Source organism: Pteronotus mesoamericanus, unplaced genomic scaffold, assembly GCF_021234165.1.
Source record: "Pteronotus mesoamericanus isolate MK-2021 breed Mesoamerican mustached bat unplaced genomic scaffold, CSHL_Meso_final contig_1018, whole genome shotgun sequence".
NCBI lineage: Eukaryota > Metazoa > Chordata > Mammalia > Chiroptera > Mormoopidae > Pteronotus > Pteronotus mesoamericanus.
The window spans coordinates 3,883,199-3,908,405 of record NW_026555002.1 but is presented as its reverse complement, the minus strand read 5'-3'; the positions used below and the strand labels follow the sequence as shown (position 1 = coordinate 3,908,405).

Sequence of the window (25,207 nt, the reverse complement as noted above, 5' to 3'; positions counted from 1 at the left end):
ATAAAATTAGTGTTTACCACTTTGGGTGGCTGGAAGGCTGGAAGGAGTGATTACAGGTAAAGGGCTTCCGACAGGACCTGACAGGCCTTAAGGACTAGATATGATGTAGTGTTGGCTGTTCTGTTTTTATAGTGAATCCTCCACAGCCCCAAGGGTCCAGGCCACCCTGGACCCAGCTTCTCTTCTCTCTCATGAAAAATGCCCCTGCTATCCCTTGCCCCTCGCTGGACACTTTGAAGAGGAATAGAATGGAGAGACAGGACTCTAAGGCCTCAGACCTCCCTGCTAAAGTTCAGGGACCCAGTGCCTGGGAGGCTGGGGCAAGGGGGCGGGGAGTGGAGAGGTGGGTGTCGCTGGCAGCTACATTTGTTCATCCAGCCTGTCAGTCCCTTAATCTGATCCCCAGGGAACGACGCAGAGGTTTCACTCTGGATGACAAACGAGAAGGGGAGAGGCCTGCCCTGCCTGGGCTCCGGGTGAGTAATGGCCTTGCATTAAGATATTAGGCCTGGACAACAAGAAATGTGCTTGGGTTCCCCCTCCGCCCCCACCAAGGCCGGGAAGAGAGCTTGGGAAGAGGAGGGGCGCTGGGTCCTGGGAAGCAGGGTGGAGGGCACGGAGAGAGAACAAGAGACACAGACGCACAGGGAAGGCGAGGACAGGAGTGAGAGGCAGGAGATGAGGGTGTCAGGGAGAGACAGAGAGAGGGGCGGGGGTGGCAGGGAGAGAGGGACAAAGGGAGAGAAAGAGAGGGACAGAGAAACCAACAGGGACTCTGAGAGAGGGGATTGGAGAGAGACAAGACACTTGTACTCAGACGGGGTAAGGCCGCTGAGGGGGATTCATCCTGCAGGGAGGGCCGAGCTGGAGGCCCGGTGTGGTGTCAAGGCTGGCCCTAGCCTTTGATGTCCCTCTGCTCGATCCTGAGCCTCCTGGGCTGGGAGGACACTGGGTGGAGATGTGGCCCTGCCAACCCTGGCCGAGACCAACCGGCAGGGCCTCCGGCCACAGGGACAGCACCCTTTCATGGGCAGCCTGTTCCTCGGAGGAGAGCGGACCAGACCTCGGGGCGGGGGGCGCGGATCAGGACCGGGGCCGATACAGAGGGTGAGCTCCAGCGGCACGCTCCCGCACTGCTCATGGAGCACCCCCCTCCTCGAGCCCCAGGGCCCCCATCCCTGGGGGTCCCGCGATGCAGCGCTGCTGGGTGGGGGGCTCTGGAGGAGGGGGAGATGGGGCCAGGTCCTGAGCAGGACTTAGAGACAGTGTGGCTCAGAGAGGATGGGCCATGCACAGGCACAACAGGGCGGCAGACCAGGGGAGAGCCTGTCCCTCGGTCACCACGTTCAGCCTCCCCCCCGGTACCCTCAGAGGCATGCTGCGCCCCGGCTCAGACAGCAGGCCTGTGCCGGCAGGGATTCAAGTCCCGGCTCCACCCTTGGTGTTGTGTGACTCCGAGGCGGTCCCTCTGGGCCTCGCTCCGTCCCGGTCTGTAAAGTGGAGAGTCCATGCCCTTGCTACATGGAGCTCCTGTGAGGGACCCCGGGGCGTGCTCATGGTTCAGCGAACTTCACGCATTAGTTGTATTGTTTCCTCCAGGCCCCACCCATGGGCTGTAAGCAAGGTGACCTGGAGCCAATCCCTGCTCTAGGGAGCTGCAGATCTCCCCAGTGGTCCATGCCCAGAGGTGGAATCCTGCCTCACCCTGGAAAGCCATCAGCCTCTCCGAGCCTCAGCATCCTCACCTGCAAGACGGACCTATCGGGAGGCTCAGCGGGGCTGGTACATATAGTCACTTCATAAAGTTGGCAACAGCCTGTTCCCAGGGCCCAGCCCTCGGCTCTGAGGAGCGAGCTCTCAGACCAGGTGGGCGAGTGTGCGTGCTCAGGCGGCGGGGAGCAGGGAAGGCCTGGGGGCCTCCCAGAGTACAGATGCTCAGGCACAAAGAGGAGGCGAGGGGGCCAGATCCCAGGGCCAGAGCCGCTTGTGCAGGGGCATAGAGGCCAGGAGCCCAGCTACCCGGACCTTCTGTGCCCCCTCCCTCCAGCTCCTCCTTGGCCTGTGGCCCTGGCATCTGGTCCCACTCAGGTTCTTCTTGGATGCGGGCTCAGACACCCTGCTTTGTTTGACACTCTGCCTTTGCCATCTTGAAATTCTTAATAATGGTCGAACAGGGGCCCCTGCACATTGTGCAGTTGGTCCTCCGCTTTTTTCTGTCGCAGTTACACAGGGGCCGAAGCTGGGGTGGGGCTGGAGCAGGGAGGGGGCCATTCGGAAAGGGAAGAGGCTGCCTCCGGGAAAGAGGGGGCGGGTGGAAAGATCGCGGCGGGGCAGCAAAGGCAGCAGACTCACTCCCAGGACCCCAGAAGGACACGGGGCGGAAGCTGTGCCTTTCCGCTGGGACAGGGTCGGGTTGCCATCTGGCTGGTGCTTCTGAAAGCAATACAGCCCCTCGTCTGGGCAGGGGGGCGGGGATCACAGGGAGGAGCCACAACCACTGAGATCTTCCGTCAACGGCCCTAAGGTCTCCCTCTGAATCGCCCAGGTTCAAATCCCTTGTCCCAGCTGTGCGACCCTGTGTTTTACTACACAAGGCCTCTCTAAGGTGCTGGGACTTGGTCCGTGGCTTCCCGGTTCTCCGGGGCCTGCGGGTCTCACGGAGCGCCACCAGGAGGCGCCCCACGCCTGCTCCGTCCTCTTGGCCCTGGACCGCCGGCCCGATCGAGCGTTCGGGAGGAGGGGTCTCCTCCGAGCCGCGGTGGGAAGGTGTGTGGTGTGGCCCTGAAACGAGCGCGGCGCTGCGCAAAGCCGCGCGCCCTCCTCGCTCGTGACCCGCCTTCTGGCGGCGGGCGGCGGGCGTCCCACCTGGCCCTCCCCGCGGTGCTGCTCCAGGTGTGTCCGTGGTCTTCTGCTCCGGCCACTCCTCCAGGCCCCGCCCGCTGAGCCCTCGGCCGCCCTTCGAGACCGAGCTCTGAGTCCGGCTGAGTCCCCGGGCTGGTCGGGACCACACCTGGGACGCGTCACGCCCTCCGATCCTCTGATCCCTGAAGGTTCGTGGGTGAACTGTTCCCAAATCTGGTTTGTTTGGAATTATTATTCCCAGGCTGCCCCAGCGTGAGGGCGGGCCTGGAATCTAAATTTAATCAACTTCCCCCAAACCTCCACTCCCACCCCCACCCTCGTGCTTTGCCCTCCAGGAGAAAAAAAAAAACACTTAAATATTTTTTTTTCAAAAAAATTTGTAGAAAATACATCCAAATGATTCAAAAATAAAAAGCCTTCCTGCCACCCTGTCCCCATTCCCCTGATTCCTGCCCCATCCCCCACACACATCCCTTAGTGGCCACTTTTAGTAATTTCTTGTGTCATTGTCTAAAGAAAATACGAATCTATGCTCCTTCATTTTCTCCTTTCTTATACAAATGTTAGCATACTGTGCACACTGTTCTGCATTTAGTTCTCACTAAATCCACCTTGACGTTTCTTTTGTAAACAACATCTTTGTTCCTTTTACAGCTGCGTAGTATTCCATTACGGGGCTGTACACAGTTTATTGAACTCAGTCTTTTCTTGATGAGTAACTGGGTGGTCGCTCCCTTTTCACTCTTACTAACAATGTTGCGGTGAACACCTCTGCATATCCATCATTTCATAAGCCTGTTTTTGCACAGGCCTGTAGGATAAAATGTCCTGGGTGGGCATACAAGCTACAGAATGAGAGCATTCGTCACTCGGGTAGGTATTCAGCAGGTATTGCCAATTGCCCTGCATGGGGCTTGAACCACGGGGCACTCGCCAGGCAATGGTGAGACTGTCTCTCTCAGCAGCCTTGACAGCAGAGTGTAGTGCTCAACTTGTGGACTGTCGCACAGATCCAGCTGTGATCAGTGCCCCCAGGAAGCCCCCTTTGACTTCCAGACTGGACATGCTGTCACCCCAGAACTAGTAATGATTTCTATATTATGCCATTACCATTTCTTCAGCATTTGCCTACTCCAGCCTATACGCCCCATGCAGGCAGGGACCGTGCCCTAGTTCCTGGCACAGCACAGGCACGTCAGAGGTAACGACTGCCCCTTCGTTCGCCCGGACAGCCCCCTGCGTGCCCTGCACGCTTGCAGGTGCTTCGCCTGGGCGGCCCGGCTGTGCCTCCCACCTCCTAATGAGGGAGACACTGAAACCTGCTCCAATGATCAGACAAGGAGAATCAGGCTCAGCGGTGAGGGGTGATTCACTCAAGGACTCACAGCTGGCCCAGAGGGACGTCCTTTCTCCTTCGCCCCTAGCTCAGGAGTCGCTCCTCCTGAGCCCCTGGCTTTACTTCCCTCTCTGGCTTGTGGGGACCCCGATCACCAGGAACAGTCAGACCCAGGTCAGGGGCACTCCGATTTCAAGATCGGCCCCCTCCGCACCGCCTGCCGCAATGGGGAGCCACGCTGGGGACTGGCCCTGGGCCCCTAGGGGCCTAGCTGGCCTGCAGGCTCAGACCCCCTGTTTAGCTGTGACGCCAGGGCCGCAGAGACCCCGGCAGCTGTGCCGTGGCCACAGTGCCTTCCCAGAGGCCCCGCGGCTGTGCTGGCTTTGTGCCCGACTGCCACTCTGTTCCCCGGTGACTCTCGGTGGCGGCTGCCTGCCTCCCTGTCTCCCGTTAATCGTGTGTGCAGGATTTATTTTCTCCAGCAATTTATTTCAGCGAATGCAATCTGGGTGTGCCCGCAGGTGGGCAGGATGCTCTGCTGCTGCCAGCGCCACGGCGCCTGGCTTTATTGTCAGGCCGAGAGGCCTGACTTGCCAGCGACCCCATGACAGACACCAGGCCTGGCCGAGCCCGGGGGTGGAACGCTCGGGAGCCCAGGGATCAGCCCCATTCCTACAGCACCACGACCTCAGGGTCCCAAGCAGCCCGGAAGGTCCAGTTTGCCCCCCTTTCTTTACAGAGGCTTTGCGACCCCTACCAAGGCCAGCTAAGGGAGGACAGGGGACATCCTCCGCCTGCAGCAGGGGCTCAAGAGCCTTTTCTGAAGACCAGGTGGTGGTGGCTCTTTTCAGTTTTCAGGTCTGGGGGACGAGCAGTGCCCCCTCCCTCCTCCCCTCCTCCCCGGCACTGCTGGGCGACCGAGCCCTCATTCCCATGCCGGTCACAGAGGGAAACCATTGACCAATTCCAACTCTGCCTCCCCCATCGCCAAGCCCACAACACGCCTCCTCCTTCCGGGGGTTCCCTGTGGTCCCTTTGTCACCCTGGGCCCCTCACTCTAGGTTGTCAGCAGGATACAGCCCAGGGGCCAGGATGGAGCAGGGAGCCGCAGAGCTGAGATTTCAGGTCCTGAGCCGGCGCCCCGGCCATCTGTCCGCGTCTAGGCCTCGGAAGCAGAAAGGACAGGCTGTGGGCCCTGGAGGGCAGGGGCTGTCCCTGGGGCCCTGCCGCCCGCCAAGGCCTCTGCTGTCCCTACCCTGCCTCCCACCGTGGCGGCACCCCCAGAGGCCCAGGTCCTAGTCTCTGGGCACCCGCTTCCTCTTTTAGAAAACCCAGCCTGTGCCCCTCCCCACCCAGCCTGGCTGCCTCTAATGCTGCAGATAATTTCTGCTGTCGCAAAGCCATTACCCTGAAAATAGGCTCTGTGTGTGTGCATGTGTGCGTGTGTGCATGTGTGTGTGTGTGTGTGTGTGTGTGGAGGGGAGGGGAGAAGGTGGCTGCAGGCAGGCAGGCAAGCGCCCTGTGTGTGCCTGGCTCAGCACCACAGTTGCCTCGGGGGATATATTGGCTGCATCTTCCACCCCTTGCCTCTGGTTCCCCCCCTCCGCCATGTCCTCTGGCCCCTTCTGGCCCCAGGTAATGGGGCCTGGGGCTCTGGGCAGGGGGTTGATATGCCCAGCTGGGGGTGGTGATGCCTTGCCGAGCAGTCCCTGGGGTCTGTGCACTCCCCCTTCTACCCTGTGCTTGGCAGCTGGACTCAGAAAGGGTGGCCGAGCCGCCCTCACCGCCCCCCGCCCCCGCGCTCGGGCCCCCCCCCCCGCGCCGTGGCTCCCAGACCTCAGCGGTCCTGGCAGGTAAAGCCACCTGGGGGTGCAACAAGGATGCTAGAGAAGCTTGGGTGGCATCCGTGGTCCTGGTTTCTCCTCTGCCCGCTCTCAGCATCCCTCAGGGCCCCTGGTCCTGCTTTGTTTGACATCTGCAGACCCCACCTCCAGCCTCAGGCGCCTTCACAGCCGCTCAGCCTGTCCCCCATCTGCCTCGGCTCTGCCATTCTCCCCCAGGGCGAGGCAAGCCCTCCAGGCTTTCCAGAAGAAACTTTGGCCTTTGTGTTGAACCCTTGAAAACCCTACAGGTTGCACAGTCTAGGAGCATCTGCCAACTCAGGAGGCAAGGCTGGACAGAGGTCAAGGGCGTGGCCTTCAGCCACAGGCAGAATTGCTTTTAATCTCGGCTCCTCCAGTTTCCAGTGGTGGGGTCTTGGTCATATCACTCAGCTTCTCTGAGCCTCAATGTCCTTGTCTGTAGAGTCGGCATGATAACACCTGCCTTCAACAGTTATTATAAAGGTTTATAATACCTGGAATTGTAATACATGGAGCCACGCAAAAATGCCTATATGTAACCAGTTTTTGACATTAATATTCATTGGGTGAAATAGCGCATCAACAGGCTTTGTATTGGTGATAAGGTTTCTTCTTGAGGCGCTGCATGTTTCTTTCCTACTCTTCAGGTTTTGCATTTGTACAAATGCTACCTGCTGTTTTTAAAGAATTCAAGCAACATGAGAAAGCACAAAGAGAGTAAAAAGTGAAACAAAATAAAAATAAATCTCCCTGTGAGAAACAGCCATGATTAATGAGTAACCGCCATTTCCAGAAATCTTTTGCATTGATGCAGATAGAAGCTTAGAGATAAATTGATAGAAATATTGCGAGAAGAGGGAGTCTGATTGAATATTTTAACTATAATTTATTAAATCTAATTTTATTTTAACAAAAGGAAATAAAGGGAAGTAACACCAAAGGAAACCACAACTCCAGTGAATGTCTCTTCATTAGAAAGACACTGTTTACTAGAAGATCGTTTTATGCTAACTAAAAGGTCTGAAAACAATAAGAATAAGAAATATTGCTTAGGGAGAACCTATCATGTAGAAGGAGGAGAAACTTGAATATTACAGTAAAAATGGAAGGTGTTAAGTTAGCAAGTTTCAGAGAAACACAGCAAGATGAGAAAGGGGAAGAAAGCTGATGGAGAGAAATCACAGGAAAGAAAGACAAAAGACACAAAAAAGGGGTAGGAACAGGCAGAATCATGAAATGGTTTGCCTTCTCTTACAAGGTTGCACAGCGATATTCAAATTTTATATGCATTCAACTTAAAAGAATTTTGCCTGGACATGCCCTCCTTACCTAAAGATTTCCGTCATGCTTAAATGGGAAGAAAGATGGAATTTCTTGCGCGTTGTAAATACTGACATATATTTATATAAATCTCTTTTAGTGCTCTTTGGGATGTATCTGATCATTTTGATGGAAAGAATGTCAATTTCACATGGTTCAACCTAAGGAATAAAACACCCAGTCTGGAGCCAGCCCGCCGTGGGTGCTTGCCCTGGCAGCTCTGGGGCGAGTCTCTCTCCCATTGGCCTTTGCTCATCTCCCAGGTTGGGGGCGGGGCTGGGAGGTCAGGGCGGTCTGGGATGAGGGGGGTGGTGAACATAGCCACAACACGGAGAGTCCTGAGGAGGGAAAGGAGGAAGGTCCTTGCCCAGAGGACAAGCATAGAGCCTGGAAACTCTTTCTGTCTCCAGCTGGCAAGCACCTGCGCCTGTCCCCTCCATCTCCACAAGCTCAGGGTGGCCCACCCTCCTCCCCGAGTGCTGGAGAGTTCTCTGTGCCGGCAGGGGGGCTGCGGGCGGTTCACCCACAGAGGCCTCCTGACCCGGGGCTGCTGGGGTTTCCAGAGACAACGGTGGCGGTGGCGACAAAAAGGTCCAAGGTTCTTTCCCTCCGTTTTCTTGATGTGAGGGGTTGCAGCTGAGACGTGGCCTCCACCTGCCAGAGGGATCAAGGCGAGGACGGGGGCAGACAAGGCCCTCTCCCCTCCCAGGCAGGAACCTGGGGCCTGGAGGGGGAACCGAGGATCCGGAGGCTGCTGTTGTCACTACCGGTTCCTGGAGTCCCTTCTGCATCCCTTCTGCACCCTGACAACCAACCATCCACACGCCCCCCAAAACTGGGGAGGCACAGAACATGGGGACAGCAGAGGACGGGGGACCCCGGCTGTGCCGCCTAAGGCTGGGTGGCCTCATTCCAAGGAAAGCGCTAGTACCTACCAGCGCCCCCGCCCCCCCGCCCCGGGGCAATGTCGCCTCTGCCCCCTGACCCACACTCCAGGGGAGAGGGAGAGGACGTGCAGACTGGATGTGGGCAAGAATGAGGGGGGCAGCAGCCCAGGCCCACCCCTTGTGTAGACAGGGAGCTGAGAGGGGCGGGGCGGCCCCCGGGGCTGCTTGGGGCAGATTGAGGTTGAGAACTGGAAGCAGGGCAGTCAGCCCTGAAGCAGGAAGAGGGGCCGGGGCTGATCGCTGCTGTCCTCGCGGGTTCAGCGAGTCGTGTGCCAGCTCTGCCCTAGATGCTGGGGGCTCACAGGGAGGCGACGGAGAGCCCTGCTCCCCTGCAGCAGACAGAGGACGCACGACCGAGCTCCTGTTGCCCAGGGCTCGCGCCAGCGTCCTGGGAACCCTCCACGGGTCGCAACGTAGACTTAAGACGCTTTGACTTTCCCGGGCAGCGCCCCTGCTGTGCTGTGCGCGGCTTCTTTCCCGCTGGGAGGGGCGCTTCCTTCCCGGCGGCGCGGCCAGGCCCGAGCCCTCCCAACGCTAGGTTAGAACCTTCTCCGCACCGTGGCCCATTGAAACTCCAGTCTCTTGCTTTGCTGCAAAGCCCTTCTCCCCTGGGCCCAGGGGGAGCTTAAGAAGCTGCAGTTGGGGTGCAGAACGTGGGGGGAGGGTCTCCCCTAACCCTGCGTTGTGTGGTAGGGAGAAAGGAAGGGGCACCTGCCCCGGGCTAGCCTGGGTCGGGGGTCCCAGAACCTCAGCCACGGCCCTGTCACTGCTCCAGCTGTGACCAGAAGCAATGCCTGGGGGCCAACGTGCCCCCCAGGAAAGGCTCCCTTGGGGGGCTGCCAGGGCACCGCGCCCCACACTCAGCAAGGCCCTGCCCTTGGTTTAATATTCTGTTGCCACTGTCTTGAAATTCTGAACTGTCAAACAAGGGCCCTGCGTTTTCATTTGCACTGGGAACCCCGGAAATATGGGGCCGACCCTGCCTGCCAGACCGGTGTACTACAGCGAAGTCCAACCGTCACCACCCTGTCGCCGCGCCCGGGACCACCCACCGCTGCAGCACTACAGCAACGGCCCTTGTCCGCTGGGGGCGCAGCGCTCTCCGGAGGCCCCAAGCTGTCCTCCCACCCACACCTTCAGGCCTGGGGGCCGCCCTCTGTAAAGCCTTAGGGACTAGGATCCCCCCTCAGCAGCCCTGTGTACTGTCCCTGCGGGTCAGGGTGGCCTCCAACTGAGCACGGGCAACGCAGCCCTCCTTCCAGCCCGGCTGCAGAGGGGAGCGCGCTCTCCACCGGCCCCGCCCCCTGGAGCAGGGGCTGCAGGGGCGGGGCTCGGGTGGCCAGCCTGGCAGCAGGGGAGGGGGTCTGGGGGGCTCTGGCGCCCGCCCTGCAGCGGGGGAGTGGGTCTGGGGAGGAGCTGCCCGATCAACTACACCGTGGGACACGGAGCCCTTAAACAGGCAGTATCCCCGCGGGAAGGCCTGCAAGGAGAAACGTAGCTCTGCAGAAAACGCAAGAGGGTCGGGGACGTGACAGGGCGAGAGGGACGGCTGGGACCGTGGGGGGAAGGCCTCTCCATCACTGCTCCTTCGGGCAGGGCAGTTAGGGCATGAGGGCACCAGTCACTAACGAGAAACGAAAGAGTGTCACGAAACCTGGACTTAGACGTGGTCTCCAGAGGTGACCCGTGGGCGCGGATGAGGTTGACTGGACTTGGAGAGGGATGTCATCCAGCCATAGCGACAGGAAGAGGCAGACGAACCAGAGAAGGGGGGGCCTGGGTTTGAGCTGAACTGCAATCCGTGCTGTGAGGTCCCTAATTTTTTTCCTTTGGCCTCGGTGGGGCGTTTACCTGAGACGAGTTGGGGCAGAAGGAACAATCAAGAGACAGCAGCTCCAGGACTCCTTGCTCCACTCAGCCCCGGCCCTGAAGTCCAGTGGGAGCAGAAGGGTGGGGGAGGGGGAGAGTGTGCAGCGGCCTGGCCCGCCTGGCTTTGGCAGGATCCAGGCCCGTGAAGGATTTTGGTGCTGAATGGGCAGAAAGCACCCTGGGCCAGGGGGTAATCCTGTGGAGTTTGCTCCAGGCCTTAGTCCCTTCAGCCCCAACACAAGAACCTGTGGGGAGAGCTGGGAGCCCAGGTCGAAGCTGAGGACCTCTCCGCCCAGAGGCTACAAGACATTCCCTCCACCTTCTCTGCTTTCTGGGTCCCTTACCTTGGTGGCTCTCTGGGGAAACCACAGATAATTGTCCTTTGGACACTTTCTTAAACCTCTGTTGATGCTTCAAACATAGGCATGTTGAACTAACATCCACTCTGGCAAGAATTTGGAGATTATAGATAAAAAGATATACTCTATCTATCCAGGATAGATATCCCGATGAATACAGTAATTTCCGACTTCATAACATTCACTCGTAGTAGTCCGTACCCAGGTGGTGTTTCCACAGCGTTCCTGAATCACAGGAACGAAGTGCCCTGTCCCCTGGGGAGGTGTCCGCCACGGTTCCACCTGGGGCGGGTGTGTGTAACGGTGTGCCCATAACACTTGAACCCTGGCTCTCCAGGGGAAAGAGCACTGGTCGGTGGTGTTTGCTGATTTCCACGGTGTAAATTCATGTCTGATTTCAAGCGACCGATGCGACGTCACTGAACACCGACTTGGGAAGGGGTGCCAACAGTTGTCTCCCAGGAGACAGCAGGAGCCGCTTTCAGTGTGCCGTGGGGTGGGGGGCACCCTCCAGTGGAGTCCTGATGAGCGGGCGTCTCTTTGTGCTCAGTGCCCAGAAAGATGGGGGATGAAAACAATGGGTATCTCGGTGACCGAGGGGGAGAGAATCTCGAGGAGAGGCCGGGCCCCGTCTCCGCTGCCGGGTGGCGTGGAAGGCAGAGGCCAGAGAAGCTTCTGGATTTGGCTGTCCCATCTTGGCCCCTCAGCCATGACCTCTGCAGGTCTGGGGCTCTGACCTACAAAGTGCGGCAGGTTCTCATTAGAGGCGTGTTCCCTGTGCAGAAGGAACAAGGGCCAGAGAGGAAAGGACAGTGTGTTACTGAGGAGATGATGCGACAGAATCCACCCTGGGAAAGGACGAGCCTGCCAAAGCCGCCCTGGAGTCACCAGCATGAACTGGGTGACAGGATTCTTGTTTTGGTTCCAGGACATGTTGTGGGGCAGAAGGGCAGCTCATCTCTGTCCCCAGGTGGGTCCCAGGAGAGCTGTCCATTTGGGGCCCTTCCCGTGGGACTCCAGAAGGCTCCCTCTGCCAGATCAGGGTCAGAGCAACGAGAACAGTGCTGAAGGGGCAGAGAGGGCCCTGCGCAGGGCCCGGGGCCGGGAGAGTGTCAGAAGCGCTGGGGCCTGCCCTCCCCAAACGGGGCCACTGGTGAGCCTTTCCTCTCCCACCTTCCTCTCTGGGTGGCTCCATTGTCCGCCTGCCTCTGCCTCTTCCCGCCCCACTACCCCCAGAATGGCAATTATGGCACTAATTGGGCGCTTTGATCATCTTTAGAAATGGCCACACTGGGAGGGACGCTGCCAAGCAATTAGGGGCAGAGGAGCTTGGAGCTTGGGCACCCACGCAGGGGCTGGGGCTGCGAGGACCCTCAGACACTCCCTGCCCTCCTCCCTCCGAGTGTCTGCCCCCAGCATAGCCGGGGACTCCTCAGGGAGTCAAGGCAAATGGAACCCCCCCACCCCATCTGAGCCCTGGAGATGGGGCCAGCCCTGCCCATCAGCCCCCCTCCGCCTGGCCCCCAGCCCAACCATTAGCTCTTCTGGGCTGCCCAGGCCCCTTTGATGGAGCCACAGAAACAAGGGCTCCTTTGAGAGAGGGGGGGCCTCAGAGCCGGATGATGAGACTTCAAAGGTGAGGGTCGAGCCCACTACCCTGTGCCCTCCCTCAACGCCGGCCCCTCCTGATGCCCCGCCAGCCTGTTCCCTATATAGCCCCCCATGCCCCATTCCCCCGTGGGCTCCAGGAGTTAAGGGCCAGGTGAGAAGCAGCCAAGGGAAGCGGTAACTTTGATTAAGAGAAGAGGGTCAGATGGTTTGAGGGACAAGAACTCAATGCCCAGGGACAGAAAGGCAGGCTCCACAGGATAAGCGCCTGGAGGGCGGGCCCCCAGGGGGAAATAGGGCAGGGTCGCTGCCCCGGCTTCTGGTCACCATGCTGCTGGCTGTGCTGCTGCTGCTGTCCCTCCCAGACCCGCCGTCTGCCCACGGGTACCCGCTGTCCCTGCGCCTGCCCCCCAGCACCCTGCAAGGTGAGCCTGGCCGGTCTGAGGGAGTGGCCGAGGAGGGAGGAGCAGAGAGGAAGTGGGCCCCCAGCCAGGGACAGGAGCTTGCCACCTGCATTCACAAGGACCTTTGGCTTCTTCCGCCCCCCGCTGCCGGGAGAAGGGGCCAGGAACACAGGTTAGGAGAGGGAGGGGGAGGTGAGGATGGAAAGAGACGGGGAGCCCGCCAGGCTGTGCATTAGGGCCCAGAGCATCCCCTTGGCTCTCTGGGCCCAAGGGTGGGCCGTCCAACCACAGTCATTCTGTGTCAGTAAGTCTGAGTTCTGTGGCATCTGTACCTTCAGGGTGCTGTTTTTCCTTCAAAGTTTTTAAAGAAAAAACCCTTGTCAAAATTCTAGCCCAGCTCGGTTGAGCTACAGAGGTATCTTGGGCTGGAAATCCAGAACCATCAGCTGTGAGCACTGGGACATGGGGTCCTGGGCCTCTGTCTCCCCGCCACCCCATGCCACACGATTGCTCCTGGAGGCCAGCCGGTTTCCCTGTGGGTCTCCCAAGGCAGGGCTCAAGGCTGGGGCACGGAAGGCAAGCCTCTGACTCTTCCCCCCAATGCGTGGCTGTTCCCCATGTCCCAGCAGCTCTGTCGGCCCAGGGGACAAAGGCATTGCAGGCTGCCCAGAGGAGCGCCCGGCGCGCTGTAAACCTAGTGGCGATGGAGATCCAGCATAGGCTGCGTGAGTGCCGAGGCTGCGCCAACCACACGGCCCCCTGCACGGGTGAGCTTGCCCAACAGCTCCACGCCAGTTTTCCGATCCCCTGGTTCAGAGTTGACTCCCTCTTGGAGCCAGAGACTGGACGGGGCTGCAACCAGCACAGTGCTCTTGAAGGTCCCTCCAAGTGGGAAGGGCATGCATGCCAGGCTCGGGGCACAGCTTGTGCAAGGGCAGGAGGGTGGGAACATTCCGGGCTCAGCTGGTGAACACTGAGAAGTCCATGGCTGCTGCAACAGCGCTGACTGCTAGGAGTGGGGCTAGAGGAGGGGAGCCCAGGGGAGAGAGAAGGCTGGGCTCAGCTTGGGGTGGAGGAAGGGGGGGAGGGTGGCAGTGAAGCTCAAAAGGTCTGTTTCTCAGCAGGACCTGGGCGCACCAGGCCTCAAGCGCCCCTGCTCCAGGATCCACCTGAGCCAGGTGAGGCTTAAAAACAGTTTCAAGGGAGCAGGGCAGAGAGCAGGGGGGACGCTGGAGGGGGCTGGACGGTGAGAACGGCCAGGACTTGTCTCTCATGACAGCGCTTCCACCTTTCTAGGACAGTGTGGCCAGAGGCGTGGGGACACGGTCAATGTGACGCAGCCCCAGGGCCGCATTGTGGGGGGCAGCGCTGCACCTCCTGGAGCCTGGCCCTGGCTGGTGAGGCTGTACCTCAACCGGCAGCCTCTGTGCGGTGGCGTTCTGGTGGCGGCGTCCTGGGTGCTCACAGCGGCGCACTGCTTCGCGAGCTGCGTCCGGCCCCGAGACTCCTGACCAGTCCGGGCCCCCAGCGCGGGATCCGACTCCTCTGGATCGTTGGGTGGGCAACACGCGCGAGGGCCGGTCTCTGCTGCCCCCTGGCGGCGGCAGCCCGGCTCCCCGGCTCTCGGGCCTCCAGGCGCCCGCGGCTCTCAGCCAGCGCGCGGATCCCGCCTACCTGCTGCAGCGGCGTCTCCCAGGCGCGCCTTCCCTGCCCCCAGGCGGGGAAACGGCCCGGCGGGCGGTATCCCTGGACGGTGCCCTTGGGCGGACAGCAGGGTCTCCCGGGAACCTCCCTGCACCCTTGTCCGAGTTACCTCCTAGCCTCCGCCCCGCAGCGCCCCGGACGAGCTTCTGCGGACAGTGACGCTGGCCGAGGGGCCCCGGGGGAGCACTGGGAAGAAGTGCGAGTGAACCGCATCTTGCCCCACCCTAAGGTGACAGGGCAGCCCCTCGGGCCTCAGAGCTGGCACCCTCGTGTTCACCCCACGCCTCGCTGACACTGCGTTGCCACTCCCGTCCTAGTTTGACCCGCGGACCTTCCACAACGACCTTGCCCTGGTACAACTGTGGACGCCGGCGAGCCCGGCAGGGGCGGCGCGCCCCGTGTGTCTGGCCCAAGGACCCCGGGAGCCCCCCGCCGGCACCGCCTGCGCCATTGCAGGCTGGGGGGCTCTCTTCGAAGGTACCGGCAGGGCCGGGCCTGGGCAAGGCGCGCACGCGCCCAGGAAGAATGGGGGCCGGGGTGGTGGAGCTGGGGGAGGCCGGCGCAGAAGGAACCGGACCTAAGTTCAGCTGTCTTTCGCAAAACGTTGCCGGACCTCGCAAAAGAGAGGGAGTCAGGGGACGCAGTAGAAAAAGGGACCCTCAAAGCTGAGCCCTGCCCCCCAGGCCTGAGCCCCCTCCAACCGTTTCCCTGCAGACGGGCCTGAGGCTGAGGCGGTAAGGGAGGCCCCCGTGCCCTTGCTCAGCGCCGACACCTGCCGGAGGGCCCTGGGGCCCGGGCTGCACCCCAGCACCAAGCTGTGTGCCGGGTATCTGGCCAGGGGCATCGACTCGTGCCAGGTATGAGGACACTGGGTGGGCCGCTGTCCAGGCGCGGGACAGCCTACTTTTCCTCTACAGTCAGGCTCTCACTCAATTTCTCTGAGCCTCAATGTCCTCATGGCTGAAGTGGGTACAAGAATGGTAACCCCAATAGAGCTCAGAGCTGCCGTATCCTGCCAGGTGTAAGGCTGAGATATGGGGTGGGGTGGGGTGGTGGGGTCGATGCAGTGCCCTCTTTCTTGCCTCGGGTCCCTGCATGGTGACTCTGGAGGCCCCCTCACCTGCTCTGAGCCTGACCCCCACCCCAGAGAGGTCCTGTATGGAGTCGCCTCCTGGGGGGACAGATGCGGGGAGCCCGGGAAGCCTGGGGTCTACACCCGTGTAGCCGTGTTCAAGGACTGGCTCGAGGAGCAGATGAGTGGTGAGTGCTGGATTCCTATCGCCCCCTTCACAGAGGCACCCCACCCTCAGCCCCCTTGTGCATCGGGAAAGCCTGTCTCTCTCCAGAGCAGGGCTTCGGGGGCTAGGACTCAAAACGGGGGTGGGGGAGGGGCGAACTGCCCCCTGCCGCTCTCCGCAGCGCCCCCCTCCAGCCGCGAGCCCAGCTGCAGGGAACTTCTCGCCTGGGAACCTCCCGAGGAGCCACTAGCAGACGCCCTCCCGCCCTGCGCCTTCTACGCCCACCTGTGCCCGGGACCCGAGGGGGCCTGTGCGCCCCTGGCGCATCAGCAGTGCGTGCAGCGCCGACGGCGATGCGGTCAGTAGCGTTCCCGGGGCCAGGCAGGGGAGCAGGGACCCTGGCCCACGTCTGACCTCCAGCCGCACCCTTGTCCCGCCCGCAGAGCTGCGTTCGCTGGCCCACACGCTGCTGAACCTGCTGCGGGGAGCCCAGGAGCTGTTCGGCCCGCGCCCGGGGAAGCGGCGCCTGGCCCCGGCCCTGGCTCGCCCCGCTCGGTCGCTCCAGGAGCTTCCTAGGCACCCTGCCCGAGAGCAGCGGCCGCACCCAGGTACCCCAAGCCCTCGCAGCTCAGCCCCGGTCCCACCCCTGCGCGGTAGAGGCTTTCCCCTAATCCTGTGATTCCCCAGAGTTTCCGGCTCCAGGCGCCCTGTTGCCGAAGCGGAGGCCAGGGCAGCGCGGAGACGCGCACGGTAAGTACGCCGCCTGTCGGCCGCCGCCACGGGAGCAGGCCTAGAGCTGGCGGAGGCCCGGAGCGGAGTCTCCTGGGATCTGCACTGGGGAGCAGTTATGCCGTGGGGCAAGGGGCAGACCGGCTCCCCGCTCCCCCGAAGCAGGGGAGTGACTCTCTGGCGCTGCTTGTGGCCTTGGGCCCTCATCAGTGTCAGGAAATGCTCTGCTCTGTGTTACCACTTCACCGCTCTGAGCCTCAATTCCCCCATCCTGAGTGTGAGAAGCTGCCCCCGGGAGGTGGTCCTGAGGTTCTGGGGGGCACCTGCCCCACTCCCCACTGGTGTCTCTCCTTCCTTGCAGGTTGTGCTGGCCTGGAACCCTTGCGGCAGAAGTTGGCCACCCTCTGGGACACCCATACCTGGATCCTGCAGGTCCCCACTGAGCGCCTGGCCATGGACTTTCAGGAGGTGGGTTGCCAGGCTTCTCAGGCTCCTTCCCAGTGGTGGCTGAAGGCAGACCTGGGTCAGCCCTGGCCGGTAGGGGGACTGCGGGGGCACCCTCCACAGCAGGAAGGGGGACCTTCCCCACGGCCTGGTGGGGGGAGCAGAATTGGGGGGGGCGGGCAGCTGGATGTGGGCTGGGGTGCTGGGTGGGTGTGAAGGTGTGGGGGGGTCGGGGGAGTAGAGGGGCATGTGGGGCTGTCCAGGTGGGCAGGGAGTGCGCAGGGTTGTGCGGGGGTAAGGAAGGGGGTGGGTTTGGGCGAGAGTTTGGAGAGCCAGGAGGAAGGGACCGAGAGGCGGGTGTGGGCCCCTAAGCGTCCTCCTCCGTCTGCAGGGCCTGGCCGATCTGGGCTCCAAGACAGTAATGGGGCTCTTCCCAGCCTGGGTCCGAGCAGGCTTGGGGGGCCAGCACGTGGTCTTTGGTGGCCTGGTGGGCCTGGAGCCGGCCACACTAGCTCGGAGCCTTCCCTGGCTGCTGGTGCAGGCCCTCCGGGCCCTCCGCTTGGCTGCTCAGGCCAAGGCAGAGCCCCAGGGGGCCCGGGCGGGTGCGGGGCAGAGCCGGGGGCTGGGGGGAAAGGACCACCACCCGCCTGGCCCTCAGGTTCGCCCACCCAGGCAGCCATGAGCCACGTCTGGGCCCCCAGCCCCTGGTCAGGAACTACTGCTCCCAGGGGCTGGGCATGTTCAGGGAACATGACAACAAACTGCCACAGCCACAGGTGGCCCGATGTGTGGGGTGGGGCGAGGGTTCTGGGCCCTGTGTGTCACCAGATGCATCATCAGAAAATCACAGTTTTTCTTTAATAAATGTTATTTATGGTGTATGGAGACCACTCTGGTGCTTTCTTGGGAATGGGGTGAGGGGACGTTAGCTCTCTAGGAGCAGGGCCGTGCAGGGCCCAGCCTCGAGAAGCAGTTGGCAGACGTCACAAGGACACAGGAGAGGCTGCCGTCTGAGCAGACCTGTCTGCCTCCCCAGAAACGGAGGCTGGCCTGCCTGTGGCCACTCCCTGACACGTGGCTGACCAGCCCTGCTCCAGTGCCTGGTGCCTGCCCCCAGCCCTCACCCCGCTGCTAGTTGGGGGGACTCCTAGCCTGGGATCTTCGCCTTCTGTCCTTGGGCTTCTGCCCTGCTGGCCAGTCCCAGTCCCCACCCCCTCATCACCTGCCCAGCGTTTTCTGCCCTGCAGCAGGGCCTAGAGGTATCAGATTGCATTTCCGGCGGCCTCTTCCCTGGGGCCCCCCTACCCCCACTCTGCACCTGTCCCCTCTGCCACTCACACACATTCCCAACCCAGCAGACAGGAGGAGCAGACGCAGCACCTAGCTGGAGGGACAGGATGGAGGGGCCCGTGTCAACACTGGGGCTCTTGGCTGCCCTGGTTGTGTGTGGTAAGATTAGACATCACCCTGCCCACCCAGGCCCCCCACAGCACGGTCCCCTCCTGCGCCTCCTCCCTACGGCTTCCCCTGCCCCCTGCCTCAGGCCCCCCCACTTCCACTGCCTTGTCTCCCTGGGGGGCCCACCACTCCAGGGAGCGGATGGATGCCCCTGCAGGACCCCAGGGCGGCTTCCTCCCTGGGCCCTGCCCAGTACCCCGTCCCTGTCCCCACCCGTCCCCAGGCAGCTGGGGTCTCAATGAGGAGGAGCGGCTGATCCAGCACCTGTTTAAGGAGAAGGGCTACAACAAGGAGCTGCGGCCCGTGGCTCACCCCGACGAAAGCGTGGCCATCTCGCTGGCCCTCACTCTCTCCAACCTCATCTCCCTGGTGAGTGCCCCTCCGGGGCCGGGGCCGGGGCCGGGCTGGGGACGGGAGGGCAGGCGCAGCTGCCTTGTGGCCTGGCTCCCTCCCAGGCTGGGGTGGCCGCGGAGGAGACTCAAGGCCCCAGGCCGGCCTGTGGCGGCTCCCCTCTCCGTGCCCTGTGCTGCCCAGGCCCTCGGGCCGACGCCCTCCCCTCCAGCGGCCACCCTGGGCTGCCCCACCCCCACATCACACTTTGGAGGCCACGTGTCCTCCCTGCTCTGTGATCTGCCGGCCTGCCCCTGAGTTCTTGGACCAGCTGCCACGTCCACCCCACCCCCTGCCGCGGGGGGGGGGTGGCACCCAGGAGAAGTGCCTGGTGAATGGGTGCAGGTGGAACAATGATGTCGGCCCCTGGGAGACGCCCCCCACTCCACCCCCGTCTGATTACAGAAAGAAGTCGAGGAGACCCTGACCACCAACGTGTGGATCGAGCACGTAAGGAGGACACCCTACTCAGAGCCGGGGGTGGCGTGCGGTGAAAGTACAGGGCCTAGGCTCGCCTGTGCACACTTGTGCTCAGGGACCCCCAGCCTGCCTGAGACACTGTCCCGCAGGAGGCGCGGGCTCCTGTCTGCAGAGACGCCACAGCCCAACCGCCCTTCCCCCCACCTAGGGCAGCCCCCAGCCCGGACAGAGCCTTGGGGAGGATTAGTATTCTTCACCTGTGGGAAGATTGTCCCCGGATCTGATGTTTTAGAAGACACCCTCTGTCACCTGTCAGAAGTTCATAACATAGAGATGTCTTCTATGTCCACAATGGAGATAACATTCCCTTGGCTGTGCAGTGCGCATCCCATACAGCCATACGTGGCGGACCTGAGTCCTTGCTCTGTACCCACCTCCCCAAACCCCTGTTATCACAGCCCCAGACCCTGTCCTGTCTTCCCTCTGGGAGGCGGCAGGGAACGAGGGAGCCGGGACAGCAGCAGAACCCCCTACTGACGTTCCCGTCGGCTTCCAGGGCTGGACAGACAGCCGGCTGCAGTGGGACGCCCAGGATTTCGGGAACATCAGCGTCCTGCGCCTGCCGCCTCACATGCTGTGGCTGCCGGAGATCGTGCTGGAGAACAAGTTGAGCCGCAGCCCTCCCTGCCCCCTCCCCTCGGCCTCCCTCCCGCTCCGAGCCTCTGGCCGCCCTCACCCCTCTGCTTTCCCCAACCTGCCAGTTTGAAGCTGGCCCTTGCTCACTGTGGCCCTTGTCCCTGTCCCCCAGCAATGATGGCTCCTTCAAGATTTCCTACTCCTGCAACACGCTGATCTATCCTTCAGGCTACGTGTACTGGCTGCCGCCCGCCATCTTCCGCTCTTCTTGCCCCATCTCCGTCACTTACTTTCCCTTCGACTGGCAGAACTGCTCCCTCAAGTTCAGGTGCACTCACTGCTCCAGCCACCCTGCCCCCCAGGGCTCCCTGCCAGGGGTCACCTTCAGACAGAGGCACCTGCTCTGTCCTGATTAAAGCTCCCCTCCCCCACAATGGCCCCTCTGACTGCGGGACCTAGTCCCTATTAGTGGCCCCAGCCAGTGGCTGAGGACCACCCTCTGCCCACTGTCCCCCCCCCCACAGTTCGCTCAAGTACACGGCCAAGGAGATCACCCTGAGCCTGAAGCAGGAACAAGAAGGGGACCGCTCATACCCCGTGGAGTGGGTCATCATCGACCCCGAGGGCTTCACAGGTGCTGGGAGCAGCGGCGCGTAGGGGGGCAGGTGGGCAGGCCCCTCGGGACCTCCCCCAGGGATACCCATAGGGCCACCCTGCCACGTCTGCACACCCACAAATTCATCCTCACGGACACAAAGCCAGCACGTTGGAAGGAGAAGAAGCCCGACTGGAGGGGTCAGTGTCCCAAAGTCAGGGACAGATCGGCACCAGCGCTCCACCCCCACCCTTGCCCAGGCCAGAAGGCCCTCTGGGTCCAAGCAGGGGCCCTGGGGATGGGTGTGGCTGACAGAGAGGGGGTGTTGGTCTTCCTGTCCCCCGAGCGCCCAGGGGTATGGCTGGGGATTCAGCGCGCGCCTTGATAGGGTGTGCGTCACCGCCCACCCCGTATTGGTGACCAGGCTCAGATCTTTTAAGGGGCCCCCACCACTTGCCCCTGTCCCTCAGAGGAGACCCACATCCTGCTGACGCATCACAGGTTGGAGGAGGGGGTTCGTAGTCTCACTGCCCTGTTATTCCCAAGACTCCTTATGTGAGCCGCCTATGGCCTCAGCTTTTATTTTTTCCAAGGAGAGGGGAAAAAACCCATCCCACGGGAAAATTCCTCCCTTGCAGATTGAGAGCTCCACCCCCATCCCTGGAAAAGACCCACAAACAGAACCTGAACCCTCCTCTGAGTTGTCCCCCCACAGGGCCTTGCAGGCTGGCCTGGCTGCCCCTCGGGGGGCCTGTCCACTAGCCCCTTGGCCCCCCTCGGCCCTCCTCGGCCCCCCTCGGCCCCCTTGTCTGGCCTGACCGCAAGGCGTCCGTATGCTGCCCACAGAGAACGGGGAGTGGGAGATAGTGCACCGGCCAGCCAGGGTCAACGTGGACCCCAGTGCCCCACTGGACAGCGCAGGCCACCAAGACGTCACCTTCTACCTCATCATCCGCCGCAAGCCCCTCTTCTACGTCATCAACATCCTGGTGCCCTGCGTGCTCATCTCCTTCATGATCAACCTGGTCTTCTACCTGCCGGCCGACTGTGAGCCCCAGCGCCCAGCCCTGGCTCCTGGGCTGCCCGGGCAGCCCCTTCCCGCCCCCCCCCCGCCCCTGTCACCAGAGCACCCCCACCCCAGCCCAGCCTCTCACTCCCCCTTGGGGTCACTGCTGCCCAGGCTCCAGGCATGAGGAGCATGTGGCCAGCCAAGGGGAGGGCTCTTTGACACTGTCCCACATCCCCCAGATGGACAGGGCCAAGGACCCTAGACTGTCTTTCTGCCAGGGCAGAAATCAGGTCTGTCGCGGTCAACAGATATGACTGTGGGCTGGCATGCAGGAGCCGTCGACAGCTGAGTCGGGGGGGATGACGGGACCTCTCGGAACCCAGGCCACGGAGACAGGCATCCACGCTCCCCGGGCTCTGGAAGGGCCCCTGCCGTCCTCCCTGCTCACTGGGCTGCAGGATATTTGCTACGAGCAGGGCACAGCGAGCCCCAGAGGCAAATGCCACCCCGCTCCTGCCCCTGGCTGAGACCGGTTGGGAGGCACATTGCCCATAGATAAAGGGGGCTGGGGCAGAGCCACTGGTGGCCACCTCGCAGTTTGCTCCGCAGCTCAGGCGGGGAGGGCAGGGCCGTGCGGAGCCAGGGTCTTTGAGCGAAGGGCTGGGGGTTGGCGTGTTCTCCTGGGCTGTCTGTGCAGGGAGGGACACGCGGAGACCTGTTATTTAGGATAGGAGGGCTGAGGGGCAGGGCATTGGCTAAGCGAGACAGCTGGTGTTGTTAGAGGTCTCACCCAGGGCCAGGAGGAGTGGCCGGCGTTTAACACACTCTTTCACTTGGCCCTCACAACAGTTAACCGTTGAGAGAACTGAGGCACAAAGAGGTGAGGCCACGAGCCCAGGGTCCCCCGCCGGGAAGCATCAGAGCTGGGACGTGAACCCAGCCATGCCCGCTCCATAGCCTGTTGTGCTCACGAGGGCACCGTGGCATTGTGAACAGGGGTATAAGGTCCACGGCCGAGGCCCCAGCTAAGTGCAGCCTCCCTCAGGTGGCGAGAAGACGTCAATGGCGATCTCAGTGCTCCTGGCACAGTCTGTCTTCCTGCTGCTCATCTCCAAACGGCTGCCCCCCACATCCGAAGCCATCCCCCTCATCGGCAAGTAAGGCACCCTTTCCTCCCTAGCCGTGCCCCCGCTCGCCGTGCCCCGCCTCGCCAAGCCACGCCACGCCCCGTCACGCCGTGCCACGCCCCACCCCGTCATGCCCCGCCCCGCCGCGCCCTGGCGGCTCCAGGCTACCTGTGTGCCCACAGGTTCCTGCTCTTTGGGATGGTGCTGGTGACCGTAGTCGTCGTGGTCTGTGTCATCGTGCTCAACATCCACTTCCGCACGCCCAGCACCCACGTGCTGCCCGAGGGCACCAAGAAGGTGAGGGCTGCCGCAGCCCAAGGCTGGAGAGTGTTCACAGGGCCCCCAAGAGGAGTCTGGGTAAAAGCACCGCGGGATTTCCCGTTACTAAGCGCTCCCCAGACATACAAAAGCGCCACCTGCTGCTGCCCACACCAGCCCATGTGGACGGCTCTCCCAGGTAGAACATTACCTGAAAGAAGCCAGACATGCAGGAGCACAGACCGCACAATTTCCTTTTTCTAAATTTCAAGGGCAGGCAAAACCAATCGTTAGTGGAAGAAGTCAGAGGGGTGGTTACCTATGGGGGTGAGAAGGGCTTGATGTGGGAGGCATGAGGGAGCCTTTTGGGGATAATGTTGGGTCCCTTGTCTGGGTGGCGTTCACATTGTTGGGCGCACCTGCCAAATTGCATCTAGCGCTTTGTAGCAGCAGAAACGGAGTCGCAGATGTTTGGATGTGTGAAGGCAACTCATGGTTAAATGACCTTCCTCTGTCCCCCTGACCTGCCACAGCTTTTCCTAGAGACCCTGCCCAAGTTCCTGTACATGTCCCTGCCGGAGGAGGATGGACCCAGTCCTGGGGCCCTGGTGCGGAGGAGCAGCTCCCTGGGTTACATCTCCAAGGCCGAGGAATACTTCTCGCTCAAGTCCCGGAGCGACCTCATGTTCGAGAAGCAGTCCGAGCGGCACGGGCTGGCCCGGCGCCTCACCACGGCCCGTGGGTCCCCAGTGGCTCGGGGTGTGGCCCAGCCGTGGGAGGCGGGGTGGGGGCGGGCCTCGTGCCCACCTCTGGCCTGTGTCTGCAGGCCGGCCCCCAGCAGGCTCCGAGCAGGCGCAGCAGGACCTGTTCAGTGAGGTGAAGCCAGCTGTGGATGGGGCCAACTTCATTGTCAACCACATGAGGGACCAGAACAACTACAATGAGGTGAGTAGCCCCAGGGCTGCCATGTACAAGGGTTCAAGTTGTGCACGATCAACTGTATCCCATCTAAAGGGCACACAGTTCCCCGCAGAGCACATATGAACTTCGATGAAGGAGTTCCCAGCGGGTGCAGAAGCCAGGCTCCCCCGAGCCGGGAGCCCCTGCCGAGAACCCATAGCAGCACGTGGGGCCAGGCACACACTCAGGGCACACGCGGGCACAGGGCTGCGCATTCTGGACAGTCCTGAGGGCCCCTCCTTTCTCCCGGCTGCCAGTCATCTTCTGCCCCTGCTCAGCTCCAAGTCCAGACATTGGAAAGGCAGCCTTGTATGGCTGTTCGATATTACACAGCTTTCTAAAATTTTCTCTTGAGCAAAGGGTGCCTTTCTCCAGTTCACAGAGGAGGAGGGCCTGGGCCCTTGCTGGGGACATGCAGCGCATCCCCTCGGCTGTAAGCCTGAGGCGGCCCCCACGGGCACACCAAGGCCGTGCCTGTCACTGGGCCCAAGCTTGGGGCATGGGCCTGTGGCCTGCGGGCCCTTCTTCCTTCACCGTCTGTCTCCCCCCCATCCCCAGGAGAAGGACTGCTGGAACCGGGTAGCCCGCACGGTGGACCGACTCTGCCTGTTTGTGGTGACACCTGTCATGGTGGTGGGCACAGCCTGGATCTTCCTGCAGGGCGCCTACAACTTGCCCCCACCCCAGCCTTTCCCCGGGGACCCCTTCTCCTACCGGGAGCAGGACAGGCGCTTCATCTAGAGCACGCGCACCCTGCCCGGCCTGGCCCCGCTCTCAGGGCAGCTTTGGGGGGGCTTTTGGCCTGAAAGGGGTGGGCCTTCAGGGCTGGCAGGGATGCCCAAGAAAGGACGAGCTCTTCGAGGGGGGCGACTCTGGGCCCCGAGGCTTGAGCCCAGCTGACCCTGCAGGGCTGGCGTGGAGACTGGCTCCTGAGACAAGCAGAGGAGGGCGAAGGCCCAGTCCTCAGTAAACAAAAACAAGAGCCCCCGGGAAGGCTGGGGGGCCGGGCAGGGCGATTTGGGGGGCAGACAGGGCCTGGTTCAATGCTGACCTTTCAGGACCCCTGTGTGAGAAAGACAGAGGCCTCTTCTTGCCTCCCTTCCCCTGGGCAGGGCTGGAGCAGGTGGGCCCTGCACCCTCACTTCCTGGTTCCTCAAGCTTCCCTGCTCCTGTCCACCCCTGGCCTTGGGCTTCTGAGGCCCCACCGGGAGCCAAGGTCAGGGGCACCTCCCTCTCCAGGCCCTTCAGGGAAGCGGGTTTTGGGCAGGTGCTGCAGAGTGGCCTGCCTGCCTTGGCCACTCTGGCTGGGTCCCTGTGGGACTCTGGGGGCCGAGGTGGAAGGGCTGGGCTAGCAGCCACAGGGGTCAGCGCTCAGCCTAGAGCCCCAGGCCTCAGCTCCCCCTGCCCCCCCCGCAGTGGTGTCCCCTTTCGGTCACCTATTCCTCTTCTCCACTGTAGGGTTGCCAGGCAAGATTTGAGACGACTCATACTAAAAAACAATTAGTTGTATTTATCTGAAATTCAAATTTAACTGGGCATTTTACATATTTATTTGCTAAAACTGGCAACTCTGCCCCAAAGGGGACTCCTGTCAACCTTACCCCAAGGGCCAAGGCCGAGGCTGGGGGAGCAGGGGGATGAGGCTCTGTGAGGTGGCCCACCTCCAGGATGA

At 61.9% G+C, this 25,207-nt stretch overlaps 2 protein-coding genes across 3 annotated transcripts; both read left to right on the top strand.

Moving 5' to 3' along the window:
• Positions 1–12,491: 12,491 nt before the first annotated feature.
• Positions 12,492–17,364, top strand: PRSS56 (serine protease 56). The gene is given in 14 exon segments (XM_054570833.1): positions 12,492–12,588; positions 13,197–13,304; positions 13,692–13,745; positions 13,864–14,057; positions 14,388–14,457; positions 14,460–14,500; positions 14,589–14,748; positions 14,986–15,128; positions 15,369–15,531; positions 15,691–15,867; positions 15,953–16,117; positions 16,197–16,259; positions 16,600–16,706; positions 17,074–17,364. Coding segments are annotated over 14 exon segments (1,833 nt in total).
• Positions 17,365–18,026: 662 nt separating this feature from the next.
• Positions 18,027–24,907, top strand: CHRND (cholinergic receptor nicotinic delta subunit). 2 transcript variants are annotated; one of them, XM_054570574.1, is made up of 12 exons: positions 18,027–18,131; positions 18,364–18,509; positions 18,936–18,980; positions 19,507–19,616; positions 19,759–19,914; positions 20,111–20,220; positions 21,028–21,228; positions 22,236–22,347; positions 22,500–22,614; positions 23,109–23,313; positions 23,402–23,520; positions 24,094–24,907. In XM_054570574.1, exons 1-12 carry the CDS (start codon positions 18,080–18,082, stop codon positions 24,274–24,276), a joined length of 1,554 nt encoding a protein of 517 aa, XP_054426549.1. In that variant the 5' UTR covers positions 18,027–18,079; the 3' UTR covers positions 24,277–24,907. The 2 variants fall into 2 exon arrangements, with proteins under 2 accessions (XP_054426549.1, XP_054426558.1); XM_054570583.1 differs by lacking the exon at positions 24,094–24,907 and having other exon boundaries at positions 19,815–19,914; positions 23,402–23,514.
• Positions 24,908–25,207: the final 300 nt, after the last annotated feature.